This window comes from Gymnodraco acuticeps, unplaced genomic scaffold (genome assembly GCF_902827175.1).
Source record: "Gymnodraco acuticeps unplaced genomic scaffold, fGymAcu1.1, whole genome shotgun sequence".
Lineage (NCBI taxonomy): Eukaryota > Metazoa > Chordata > Actinopteri > Perciformes > Bathydraconidae > Gymnodraco > Gymnodraco acuticeps.
This window is the reverse complement of record NW_022990966.1, coordinates 4,428,307-4,441,132: the sequence shown is the minus strand read 5'-3', so window position 1 is coordinate 4,441,132 and position 12,826 is coordinate 4,428,307. Positions and strand designations below refer to the sequence as shown.

Sequence of the window (12,826 nt, the reverse complement as noted above, 5' to 3'; positions counted from 1 at the left end):
AGAACAGCTGCACTGTTATTTTGTTCAATCCAAGTTTCTGTTAAAAACATAAAATCGAGATTGTGCTCAAACATAAGCATTTGCAGCCCAATATGAAGTGGCTGTTGTAGTTAATGTGTTTCCTTGTTGTAATGAGGGAAAAAACAACAACCTTGTTTCCACATCAAACTTTTGTACGGGCTTGGTATTCTGCTGTGTGCAGGCTTGCTTGCAGCACAACACATTTTGGCACACAAGCCGCCATTATGTTTGACTGCTGTTGGTGCCTTGTGGGAACGCTTTTTGCTTAAATCATTTTTTTTATTGCATAATGAATGAAAACCTGTTCACAAAATACTACTGCAATTCACTAGACATAATCTTTCTCCTCACACTATTTAGTCTTTTAACCTTTGGTTTTTCTCTCAAATGTTCTTGTAAAGCGTCTTTAAATACTGGGATATAAATATCATGAATTATTATTATTATCATTACCTTATCCTGTTTCTATTGGTTACAGTTCCTAACACTGATAAGAGATTTAAATAAACAAACAAAGCTGCAGTTATTTCATCACCATTTGAGTGTAGAGCTATGTTTGGGCATACAGTTGCAATGCATTTCTTCTTGGCTGCCATAGATTATAAAACAAGGCTAATTCTTGGGTATTTCATTTCATTCATTTTACCTGCTGGGACAATGTTTAGCTATCGTGTTCCTTCTGTGCTTGGAACTCAATGTGCAGATAAAAGAAAAAGCTATACATATCTAAAGCTAAATAAATCTCACTGATCATGACTTACATTTGGTTGTGAAAAATAGGATTGTGTTTTGCCAAATTTGTTCATCAGTCTTCATTCAATGACAGTTTTTTTGTCCATGTTTCCAGGCAACGACTGATCAAAAGATACAGGAAGTGACATGCTGGTTGGTGCAGGCCTACGATGAGCTGCTGGAGGGATGGGACTCCACCGAGGGAGAGAGCTACTCAGAAAGATACCATGTACGTCTCCAACAAATGTCTATTCAAATCTAAAACACAGAAACTAAGTATTGTTTTTTATCACTGCAAAATTGACGTATCACCTAGCTATATTCATATTTAATTTTTTACAAAACAAAATTATGCAGTGAGTCTTTTTTTCACACCAGGGCTCATTCAAACGCTAATATTTTCCAAAATGTCATAAATGCCTCAGCTGTTAAGATCAAGTCTGGAAATGTGATTGTATTTGAATGAAATGTTCTTGTTGTCTAAGTTGACCATAAAAGAGTATAACTAACGGTTCCTGTCCATTCCTCAGGTCTTTCAAACCTTTCTGGTGTCCTTCAATGAGCAGCGGCGTCCCATCATGCCGTTGTTGACAGCCATGAGACGAACCCCGAAACTGAGCGATGAGCAGCGGGCTCTCAGAGAGGCGTGGGACTCCCTCACTGAAAAGGTCAGACACACTCAAATCTCCTATTTTTATAAATATATATATATGCACTTTAACAGTCTAATGTTTATAGAAATTAACATAAAATGTCAATCTTAACCAGCAACATGGCATAATCTCTATTGTAGCATGTGCTGTATGATCGCATCTATACAGATGAGTAATTATGTAGATCTTTTTCTACATGATTTCTCATTTAGCTGCGTGAATACAAAGTGGAGTTGGACATGAGTGTCCCGGCCCCCCTGGACACGGTGGCTCGCTGGATGCTGAAAACAGAGAAGGCTCTGAACGAGGATGAGGGCAACCCGCAGGATCACGGCCGAGCTGCGGACGAAGCCAAGGAGAAACAGGAGATCCTCAAAGTGAATATTTGCTGCATCTATGCCTAAACAAAACCACTTTACGGAGTGACATTTTTAAAACAATAACATTTGCCTAGTGAACCTCAGGTTCCTCATGCAGGGCTTTCCATATTTAAGTTATAAATAATATCGGCATGATGTCCTTTATTTCTTAATTGGGAGAATACAAAAATGCATACAAACTGTAACATTAGTTTGCTCCTGGAATAGTTATTTTTGGGATACATTTGATAAGCCTTTTCTCCGTTCTGGGGTTTTAAGAGTAGCAATGGTGATTTTGTATAATAATTAAATATGAATCTGCTCTTTGCTCAATGTCTCTGTAGGTCTGTCTTGAGGAGATGCCGCAACAAGTGAAGACCTTCCAGTCCTTCCATAACCTGGATGAGTATGCAAACATGATGGTTCCTAGTGACAAGATGGATGAACTAAAGAGGAGGTGAGGGCACTTTCCCATGATTTCATGTATGTTTGTATAAGTGTGAAATCGTGTATACAGTAAGGACAGTGCTTGAATTGATTATCTACCTTAAGCTAAATGACCTAGTAGTAAATCTAATGCCACGATCTGGATACAATCAACGGCATTGTTTAAGCGTGAATGTGAAAGTGAATGTACAACACAAGCTATCCTTCTGTTGTATGCTTCTAAGAGTCATACAAATTTGATTATATAAATGATTACTTAATTTGGTTCTTCAGGGTTTGTTTCTCATTTTGCTGACTTTCACAACCATACTTGTGTCACTTCTCCCAGGTTCACCAGTGTGAGAGTGACTGCTAAATACCACGGAATCAAGCTGGAGTACCGAGAGCACCGCCACACCGTGTTGGATCTGCTAGGGCAGATCAGGACAAAGCTGCGGGTTTGGAAGAGACCTTACATCTCCCCAGAGGCTGTCAGGGTGTTGCTGCAAGAATGGCATGTAAGTAGATTTATTATCTGATAATAGTTTTATTTATCGGGAGTGGTAAGTACGAGGGCGCTATACACATTATAATCTTTTTCAGATAATATCCTTATGATAAGATTTTTGATACAGGTAGATTGTTAGGGGTCTCTGCCTGGCACCTCCCAAAACAAGTTGGCTCTCAGTCAATTGTTCCTCCTGACTGTGTGGGTGTCAAGCTGGCCTACTGAATAACAACAACTGCGTAATACTCCTCTCATTTTGTGGTTAATTATTATAACATTCTGAATCAAATGAATCTACAATTGCTTGTAAACTTTCCCTGGAAGTCAGTTTTTGAGTCACAACAAAGCATATGGTCATACATCAGCACATACAATAATAATAATAATTTTGATTAAATCTGGACAAAATGAACTTTACCACTTGCTAGACAGACTTACAACCAATATTGTTTTGCACCACAAGTAGTAAAGGTTTAATAATAACAAAAGCATTTGCTCTTTTTCCCCTTGCCATCAAAATATGTTTTTACTTTGTAATAAGCAATGCTGCAATGAACTTATTTCTTTTAAACAGGATCTGGCAAACACACAGGAGCTACCATCTTTGCTCGAAGCCGCTCTACATAAACTGAAGCAGGTTTCTGAGAGATATTCTAGCAAATCTGCCCTTGGTAAGTTTTCTATTGATGTTTTTAAAGTTTTCACTGGTGATCAGTTCATTTAACAGCTTGTCCTCTCTGCTCCTCAGCTGCAGATTACCACACCGTCAGTCAGCAGGTGACGCAGCTGGAGGAAGACACCGCCATAGTTTTGGAAGAGGTGACCACAGCCAAGAACACCATGGGAAGAGTCCTGTCCGCCTGGGACTCCTACAGCGACGGATTCAGCTCCCTGCAGGCCTGGATGGAGCAGGGCTCTGCATCCCACAGCCATGGCCCCAGACCAGAGGTAATTTGAATACACTAAGCCATACATCATCTAACATTGGCAAGAGAACCATGTTTCATAACCTAGCTAGAAGCTTCTGCTTTTTTAACTGGGCTTGTAGAAACTTGTAGAAATATTTGTGTAAATGTCTAATAAAAAAAAGTGTGCTAGTGATGTCTCAAAAAACATTGCATTTAAGTCGTACATTAACAAATAAAACATTGATATTTTATGATATTAGTGTTACTTTTACATTTTTTTGTCTTTTTACAAATTTATGAGAAAAAACTAAAATATTATATTTGATTTAAAAATTCTACATTTGCAAATAATATCTGAAATCCTCTGAAATAAAAGTCACACAGTCAGTGTTTGTTTTTTGCCAAGGAACCACATTGTTTCACTATGCAAGGTTGGGTTTTCTTGTCATCGTGGTCGTTCTCCCTTCTGACCATTTAAGATTTGTACATTTATGTTTTTTAAGGTGACACCTGATTCAATGGCTGAGTGGGGATCCAAACAGGCCCATCTGAATGAGGTGGGTAACTTCCTGCTGGAGTCCACAGACCCTCACACCAGCAGGAGCCTGGCAGAAGAGCTGCGCAGACTCAACATGCAATGGGCCGAGTTCTTCAAGAGAACTGCTTTCGTAAGTGATAGATCAAGAAAAACCTGGTTGGTGAGAATCCTTATATCCAAAGCTGTTTTATCTGTGCCCTTTGTTTTGGTCACATTGTGGTGCCAAGCTGTTTCTGATATCATCGTACTGCAGGCTGTCATCAAAGAAGGAGTTGCATTTGTGCACGATGGTAGACTGAAACGTGCGTTTTGCATTTCAAATGTGTTGTCTATTGATCAGTGTAGTTCCCTTACATGTAAGTACTGCAGATAATAGTTTTGATAAAGCATGTACCATACTGCCCTCTATACATATTTCTCTACCATGGCAAGGTGCGCTCTTCTATTATAATAATGGCCTGGTTGCTTCTCTATTTATTTGCTGCCAAGTTGGAAGGACTTTGGTGATTAATGTCTCACACCTTTGGTATTTAAGCCATACTTGTCCCTTTGTTATAATTATTCCCACGCTGTGCTACAAAGGAGTGGCTAAAAGGTTAGAAGCTGTACTCCACCTTTTCTTTTTGTGTGTAGGCGATTATAAATGCAAGGCTTTGATAGTCTGTGATTACAGTGTATTATCATAAGGCTTCTTTTATTGCTTAAGTTGTATACTGGGCAGGTGTTAAACAACTGAGTTAAAAGTCAGGGAAATGATTCTATCAAACTATTATATCATGTCCACTGTGGAAGCAAGTGTTGATTAAAATGCTATATCAAATTATAGTTGTGCTACATTACGTCTTTAAAATTAAATGTAATTGAACTTCGAGTCGTGGCTGAACCCGTCACTGTGGTCCTGCCTGACTCATCATACTACTTCCCTGAGTGCTCCCACAGGATTGTTGACATCCTTGTGGATTCATATTCTTATTATAGACACATGCATTTCCTAACATAATGTATTATCTCTTCGATTTACACACGGCATCTATTGCACGTATGTCCGTCCTGGGAGAGGGATCCCTCCTCTGTTGCTCTCCCTGAGGTTTCTCCCATGTTCCCCTTTAAACTGTGGGTTTTCTCTGGAAGTTTTTCCTTGTACGATGTGAGGGTCTAAGGACAGAGGGTGTCATATTGTCATACTGATATTATGTACAAACTGTTAAGTCCACTGAGACAAATGTAACATTTGTGATATTGGGTTATATAAATAAACATTGAAATGTCTTAACATGATTTCAATTGACTTATTTGGTTAAAACAGTAGTCAAAATGTTGTACGCTTTATTGTTTTTGTCTTGTAATCTAGCTGATATTTAATAGCGCTACTTCTACTTTTTCCAGGACAGCGTGGCTGAACCTACTGATGATGTTCAGGCTAGGCCACAGGACATCCAACCTCTGATCAGAGAGGCCACTCTCCTTCTCAAGGAGCCTCTGGAGACAATGGCAGGCCCCTTACGCACCTACAGAAAAAGAATACAGGTAGGTTTCATGGATGGTTGAATTGCACCTTGGCAGGATGAAGTAGAGTCTTAACTATTAACTGATGTCAAAAAGATTGCACTCACCACGTAGCTATATACCTCTTAAGGTATTATACCACTTTAAATATTGCCGATAACCTGATTTTATTACATTATTTAGTTAGTAATAACATCCTAGCAAACAACAAGTCCAGCAGAGCTTTGTTCAATAATTACCTCTTTTCTTTTTCAAAGGATGCCTTAAGATCTAGTTCTGGAGAGATCAAATAAATCAATGACATTGACAACAGAGTATAATTTTATCATGGGTAATAGCATTTTTGTCAGAAGTAGAAATTACAGATCTCAGAATGGGGGCAATAGCCTGTCAGAAGAGAGTGGTTTATTTTTACACACTGAGAACTCAATTATACATTTCCACATATTTCTGTCTCAAACTAACCGTTTGCTTTCTTTCTTTCAGTTCATGACGAGGAAAATAAAAGAAGTGGATCTTGAGGCTCTGGCTCCCTCCCCAGAATGCCCAGCTGAGCAGTTACAGAAACTAAAGTTTGCTATACCTGAAGTATGAATGATTTCAACCCTTTTAATACTTCCTTCATACATCTTTGTTCATAAAGAACGTCATCTTTAGGTTGTGGTGCCCTGTTGTAGTGTATACAGCATGTTAATCAATTTGTTACCATATGTTCCTACAATGTCACCAGGTGATGCAGACCTTGTTTGAGGCAGAACAGGTGTGTGCAGAGCTGCAGCACAGTGTGTCAGGGCTGGACAGTCGCCTGGCTGAACTCCTGCATTGGGATTCTGAGGCTCGGGAGCTCTACCAGCTGCTGAGGGCCGCAGAGCGACAACCTCAGCGGGGCCAGAACCCACGAGCCAGTGTAAGATGATGCCCTGTATATTAATGTTGTTATGCTATCAATTCAAATTCGTTGTATCCTCCCAGGACTTTTTCTCATAAAGAAACCCTGATGTGGAATTTGAGGAAATGCTGATTGAGTTCAACTCCCTTTTTTCCCTCAGGTTCTGATATCCCGTGGTCTGCAGCTGGAGGGTCAGGTGGTCACAGAGGAGCAGGACCTGCAGATGATGGTGATGACTAGTCAGAAGAATTCTCCCATGCAGTACCTCCATGCCTCCGCCATGCAGGACCGAGTGCGAGCCGCTGTTGCACAGTCACAGGCCAGTTTTCTTTGTGTAAATTACCTGAGCAAGCCATTGAGTTGTGTATGATCTTTACTTAGGAAAAGAGAAAGACAGGGGCAGTTTTTCTAATGTGTTTGTGGTTTGAATTCCAGGAAGCTGTAGGTATGCTGAGCAGCCTGGGAGCCAGACGAGACAGAAGCAGAAGCCCTCCAGAAGGGTCTCCTCCATCAAAAGTATTTAAACAGGATAAAGAAAAGCCTCAACATCTGAGACAGTCAGAATCAGTCTCATGGCCAACCAAACAGCCTGAGAAAGAGTTAGTTCAGAGTCATGGAACCTTTGTGCCAAAGATAGTGGTGCAGGAATACAGAGAAACAAAGGTGACTTCTCCTCCATTGCCATATAGCTACGCAGAAGCTGTGATGCAGACCAGGACAAAGTCACCACCAGAAGTCCAGCATCAGGCCTGGACGGAGAAAACTTTACAAAAGCAGCAGCAGACTCTGGAACATGGATCGATACAGCAGCAACAGCTAATGCAGCAGCAACAGCAACAACAAGAAGTGCAACAGCAAGAGCCGATGCAAACACAACCACAACTACAACAGCCGAAGCAAAAACAACAACAGGTGGAGCAGCAGGTGGAAGTGGTAATAGACAGACAAACACCAGATCCCCACGATCAGACTTCATTTCAGCAAGCACCTTCAAAGAAACCTCCTCCAAGCTACCAGGAGCTTAAAAGCAGGAAAACCCAGGCCTTGAAGAATCGGCCTTGGCTTCAGAAGCCAGCCTCAGGAGAGCATACAACGCCAGAACCGGATTCAACTCAGGAAACAACTGCACCAAGACAGACTCAGCCACAGTCAGACAAGGAAACAGCAAGAACCGTTCAGGTTGTTTCACAGCAAACGGTAACTACAAGGTCCCAGCCTGAGGGAAATGCAAAGGATACTAAGCAGTCACAACAGCAAGAACACCAACAAAAACCACCACGGCACCCTCAAAATGTAGAACAGAGGCAACAACAAAAAACGCAAAGTCAAGAGCAACAACAACAACAACTGGAACAACAGCAACAGGAACTATTGCTGCAGCAGCAGCAGCAACAACAACAACAACAACAACAACAACAACAACAACAACAACAGGAAAAGCAACCACAGCCTATTGTAGGACAGGCTCAACCAGATTCAGACTCCAAGGCTAAATCCCAGTCTGTTGCTATGGTTCAGCCTCACCCTCAAGGAAAAGCCCAAATTCAGTCACAAACCAAAACTATGGTTCAGTCTAAATCCCAGCCAGTGGTCCAATTGCAAGTGCAGTCCAGAAGTGTTTCCCACAGCACCACAGACAGTGAGCAACAACTGCGGACCATGTCTGAAACCAAAGTGAGCCAAGGTCAGTCACAGACACAAGGTCTGCTACAGTCCCATGGTCTCATAAAGACACAGTCATTGACACAGGTTCAGACTCAGTCCCAAACATATGCCTCAGCTGGATCTCATATGTCCCTGCAGCCACAAGGTGTAGCTCATGGCCCGACTGTAGCTCAGGTACAGGCACTAGCTCAAGTCAGACCTTCTTCCCCTATGCAAGCCCCCCTGCAAGGCCAAATTCAGCATCCTGTACCATCCCACATTCAGCTTCGCAGTCATTCACAGTCGTGGGCTCCTGTAAGGACACCCTCACCTAAACCACCAACACTATCACAAACTCAAACCCATTCCCAGTCTATGGCCCAGTTCCAAACATATCCTCAGTCAATGCCCCAGCCTCAAATCCATCCTCAGTCAATGCCCCAGTCCCCAACACATCCTCAGTCAATGCCCCAGTCCCCAACATATCCTCAGTCAATGCCCCAGTCCCCAACATATCCTCAGTCAATTCCCCAGTCCCCAACATATCCTCAGTCAATGCCCCAGTCCCCAACATATCATCAGTCAATGCCCCAGCCTCAAATCCATCCTCAGTCAATGCCCCAGCCTCAAATCCATCCTCAGTCAATGCCCCAGCCTCAAATCCATCCACAGTCAATGCCCCATCCTCAGTCAATGCCCCCGTCTCAGGCCCATGCTCAGTCCATGGTCCATATTCAAACTTATCCTCAGCCAAAGACCCAGTCTCAGTCGACAGCACAGGTTCAGGTCCATCCTCAACCAATGGCCAGGCCAAGTCATGTCCATTCTCCAACTCAACATCAAGCCCAAGCTCAACCTCTACCTCTAGGCCAGACTCAGGGTCGTTCTCAGCCAATGCCTCCGTATCCCACACATACTCAGCCAGAGGTCCAGCACCAAGTCCATATGTCCCAGGGGCAAATCCACGCTTGGACCCAAGCTAGAGTCTCATCCCCAATGTCTGCCCAGCATCCACAAGCAACAGCACAACCTCCTTCTTACCCCCCAGCTTACCCCCAGGCTCAGTCTCCTTCCCAGCAGTGGACATCCAAACTAGAGCCTCAAAACCAACCCAATACCCAGCAGAGGCATCCAATATCCCCACCATATCCTCCACAAATGGGTCAAATTCCACAGTCTCAGGCTTATCCAACAATTCAGGCTCTACCGCAGTGGCCCCAACCTGGACCACAGCAGGGACCTCAGACTGTGTCCATTGGGTTTTCTCACATGGGGCCATCATATGCTCCTCATATGCAAACACAGCCACAACACTGGCCTCAATCCCAACCCCAGGTGAGTCCCCAGACTGCCATGCAACAACAACAGACTTGGGTTCAGGCATCGCCTCAAATTCCGCCTTATCCAGTGCCTTATCCTCAGCCTTATCCCCAGCCTCAAACTCAGCAATATTCACAGGTTCAGCATCAAACTCAGCTTAACCCTCAGCCTCAGATGCAAGCTCAGACACCTCCCCTATCACAACCACAACATCAAGCTCATCCACAGCTTAAACCCCAGCTGCAGGCCCAGTCCCAAACAAACATCCAGCGACAGCCATTATTACAAGCAAAGCCCCAGGCCCAGACTCAGCAGCCACCTCCACAGCCCAGACATCAGGCCCAGCTCCAATCACAGCAGAAGATTCCAACTCAACCAAAGGGTGAATCATCTCAACAGTCCAAACCTTTGGCCCCATTAGCACCATATCCAGATGTTAAATCACCAACTCAACCTAAGGTTCAGTCACCAACCAAACCCAAGGCTGAACCACTGCCGCAACCCCTTCCTGTGTCCCAGTTACAACCTCAATCCATGGATCGGTCATCAATCAAGTCCGAAACACCACCACAGCCAAAACCACAGGCCCAAACAGCACCACTACATAAAGCTCAATCTGCAACTCAACCCAAGGTTCAGTCAACAATACAACCCAAGTCTGAATCATCACCAAAGGCCCAAACAGCAACACAATCTGAAGCTCAGTCACCAACCCAACCTAAAGCCCAATCATTTCAACAACCCAAAACCCAGGAACAATTTCCACCACAGCTTCAATTTGAAGCTCATTCATCCCCACTACCCAAGTCCCAAGCTGGACCACAATCTAAGGCCCAATCACCCCCACAGGCCAGACCTCTGACCCAACCCCTTCCACAGTCAAAACCTGCAACTCAGTCTCCTTCGCAACCCAGACCTCAACAGCCACAAACTATTCTCCTCTCCCAGGTCAATGTTCGGCCTGAGTCCATGCCGGAGTCACCAGACCTGTTCATTAAACCTCCCGCCCTGGCCCAGGCACCTCCCCAGGCCTACACGGAGGCTTACGCTAAGGCCCAGGCATTGGCCAGAAACGGATTTGAGGAAGCAAAGCACTGTCTGCAGGAACACATCCTGGAAACCATCAACATTTTTAGAGACAAGTGTTTATCGGCCGAGCAAGCATCAGTGAAAGAGGTAAATGCAATCATTTATATATTGCAATAGAATAATCAAAGTACAACTTTTAATTAGTACATTTTAGGGCACAATAAAACATGCAAAAGTGACCACCGCCTGTAGAGGCGCTATTCATGCTAAGTATAAGAAGTGTGAAGTCGGTTCAATCACACCCACATCCCCATGCATGTACGTGGATGTGAGTCCCTATAGGTTCCCATGCGATTCTGCCTAACTAGCTAGCTAATGGCTGCAGCTCTACTATACGGCGGTAGTCGCTGATGATGCCTTCCCATCACGCCATTCTTTCCCAATTTTTCACGTCATACCTCCGGTTACACAAAACGGCAAATCCGTCTGCACTATTTTCATTGTTTGCACTGTTAGCACAGTTCACTGATAGCCGCCAGCTATGCCATCGCCATTTTGAGAGCTGTGTCGAGGCAATCCCAACGTCATAGTAGCTCTCAATTCTGTATGAAAGACCTTCAATCTGCAAAGTGTTCATGTTATAAGAGGTCATTGGCCCCACCCAGGAGGTGCAGAATAGATACAAAATGGGTGCTGTCTTAATCTTTAACGGGAAGATATGATTTGATATACTTTATTAATCCCTGTGGGGAAATTGTTTTCTCTGCATTTGACCCATCCTGTGTTAGGAGCAGTGTGCTGCCATTTTGAACGGCGCCCGGGGAGCAGTGTAGGGAACGGTGCCTTGCTCAGGGACACCTCGGTAGCACTCGGTCTTTCCGGGACTTGAACTGGTGACCTTCCAGTTGCCAAGCCAAGTCCCTATCGACTTCGCCACCACCGCCCCCGATATACAGATATAATGTGCCAAAATTAACAACTCTCTTTATCCAAAATGAGGTTCAATCATTTTAAAGGAACCAGTCTGCAATTATATGTGTGCTTTACCCCTCAGGAGACTCTAAAGACCCTGGACCCAGAGTTGCTGGAAGAGTTCCTGAGAGCAGCAAAGGGCATGGAGGCCTTTTGTACACCGCCACAGCTCAGAGACATGGAGTTTTTCACCCAGTCTATCAGAACACAGTGGGAGGTAGGACACACTCACTAACTGTTGGAGATATAGATTTCTGGGACCTTTATGACTTGTAAATGTTCACATTTACAAGTTTTAATTGTTGTTTTCTTTTAGTTTGTCTGATAATTGCTTGTGCATGTCAAGGACAAATTGACTAAAACTGTAGCAAAAGTTTTGCTTTTGTCCGTTTTACAAATGAATGTCAGCAAATTGTTCATTTGCTTGCATATACAACATTCATATAATAAACCTTTTATTGAAGACTATGGTCTAACATGTCATGTTTTTCTCTTTTATTTATTCCCAGGCTGTGAGAGCTGATATCTCAGGCTTTTTGCAACAATTACATTTTGAAGTAACAAGGAAAGAGTTTAACAAAGCCGCCTTGCAGTGTGAGATGCACTTAAGCTCCCCCTTAGAAAACCATGCGCAGGTAGCTAAATAACTAGAGCTATACTCTTGGCTTTGATGGATGGGTTTTCAGCAAGTTTTTTTTCTCTGCTTAACTTTTACTCTGTCTTCTTTTATGCCTTCATGGAAACTCTTTCAATGGGACTTGGTAATTGCAATACTTTATTCTGGTTGCTCAAAAAGAGAGTGCTGTTTTTGTCAAGTGTGTTTACAGAACCATAAAGCCAGTTTTTATATCTTGATTTCATTGTACCTATGTGGACTTTAAAACAAACACAACAGTTATATTTTATACTAATAATATTGAATAAATGACATAAAAGATGAAAACAGCACTTTTTTTAGCAATACATCTGTGGGCTGCAGTCATCTGGGTGGTGCCTATGTGTGTTGCAGTATGTCTGTTAACCTGTGTAAACTGATCTTGAGATATACTTGATATTCTTAAGTATCATCTGGTTTCAAAACAACTCACTACCATGCCTGTTTATGCACCAGGCCTGTTTCTCAGCGGAGGGCAGCTTTGCCCAGGCAGGGCAGCACCTGGAGGCCTTGAAGGAGCTGTGTGACACCCTGAGCCCCGAGGACGCTCACCGCCTGGCCCAGACTCAGCTGAGGGAGTGCGAGACAAGGCTGGCTGATATCCAGAGACAGTTCAGTGGAGACCAAGACTCATCCCTCCCTGATTCTAGGTGAGATATCATTAAG

General features: G+C 43.3%; 1 protein-coding gene across 1 annotated transcript in view; it reads left to right on the top strand.

Moving 5' to 3' along the window:
- The window catches only part of LOC117558944 (nesprin-2-like), a 138,755-nt gene that overhangs the window by 23,120 nt on the left and 102,809 nt on the right, over nt 1–12,826 (top strand). The window contains 16 exon segments of the mRNA XM_034235510.1: nt 869–982; nt 1,284–1,421; nt 1,619–1,783; nt 2,110–2,222; nt 2,541–2,709; nt 3,274–3,370; nt 3,448–3,647; nt 4,111–4,275; nt 5,532–5,672; nt 6,138–6,239; nt 6,382–6,558; nt 6,701–6,859; nt 6,976–10,680; nt 11,588–11,722; nt 12,015–12,140; nt 12,617–12,810. Of these exon segments, the coding sequence (XP_034091401.1) occupies nt 869–982; nt 1,284–1,421; nt 1,619–1,783; nt 2,110–2,222; nt 2,541–2,709; nt 3,274–3,370; nt 3,448–3,647; nt 4,111–4,275; nt 5,532–5,672; nt 6,138–6,239; nt 6,382–6,558; nt 6,701–6,859; nt 6,976–10,680; nt 11,588–11,722; nt 12,015–12,140; nt 12,617–12,810 (5,900 nt within the window).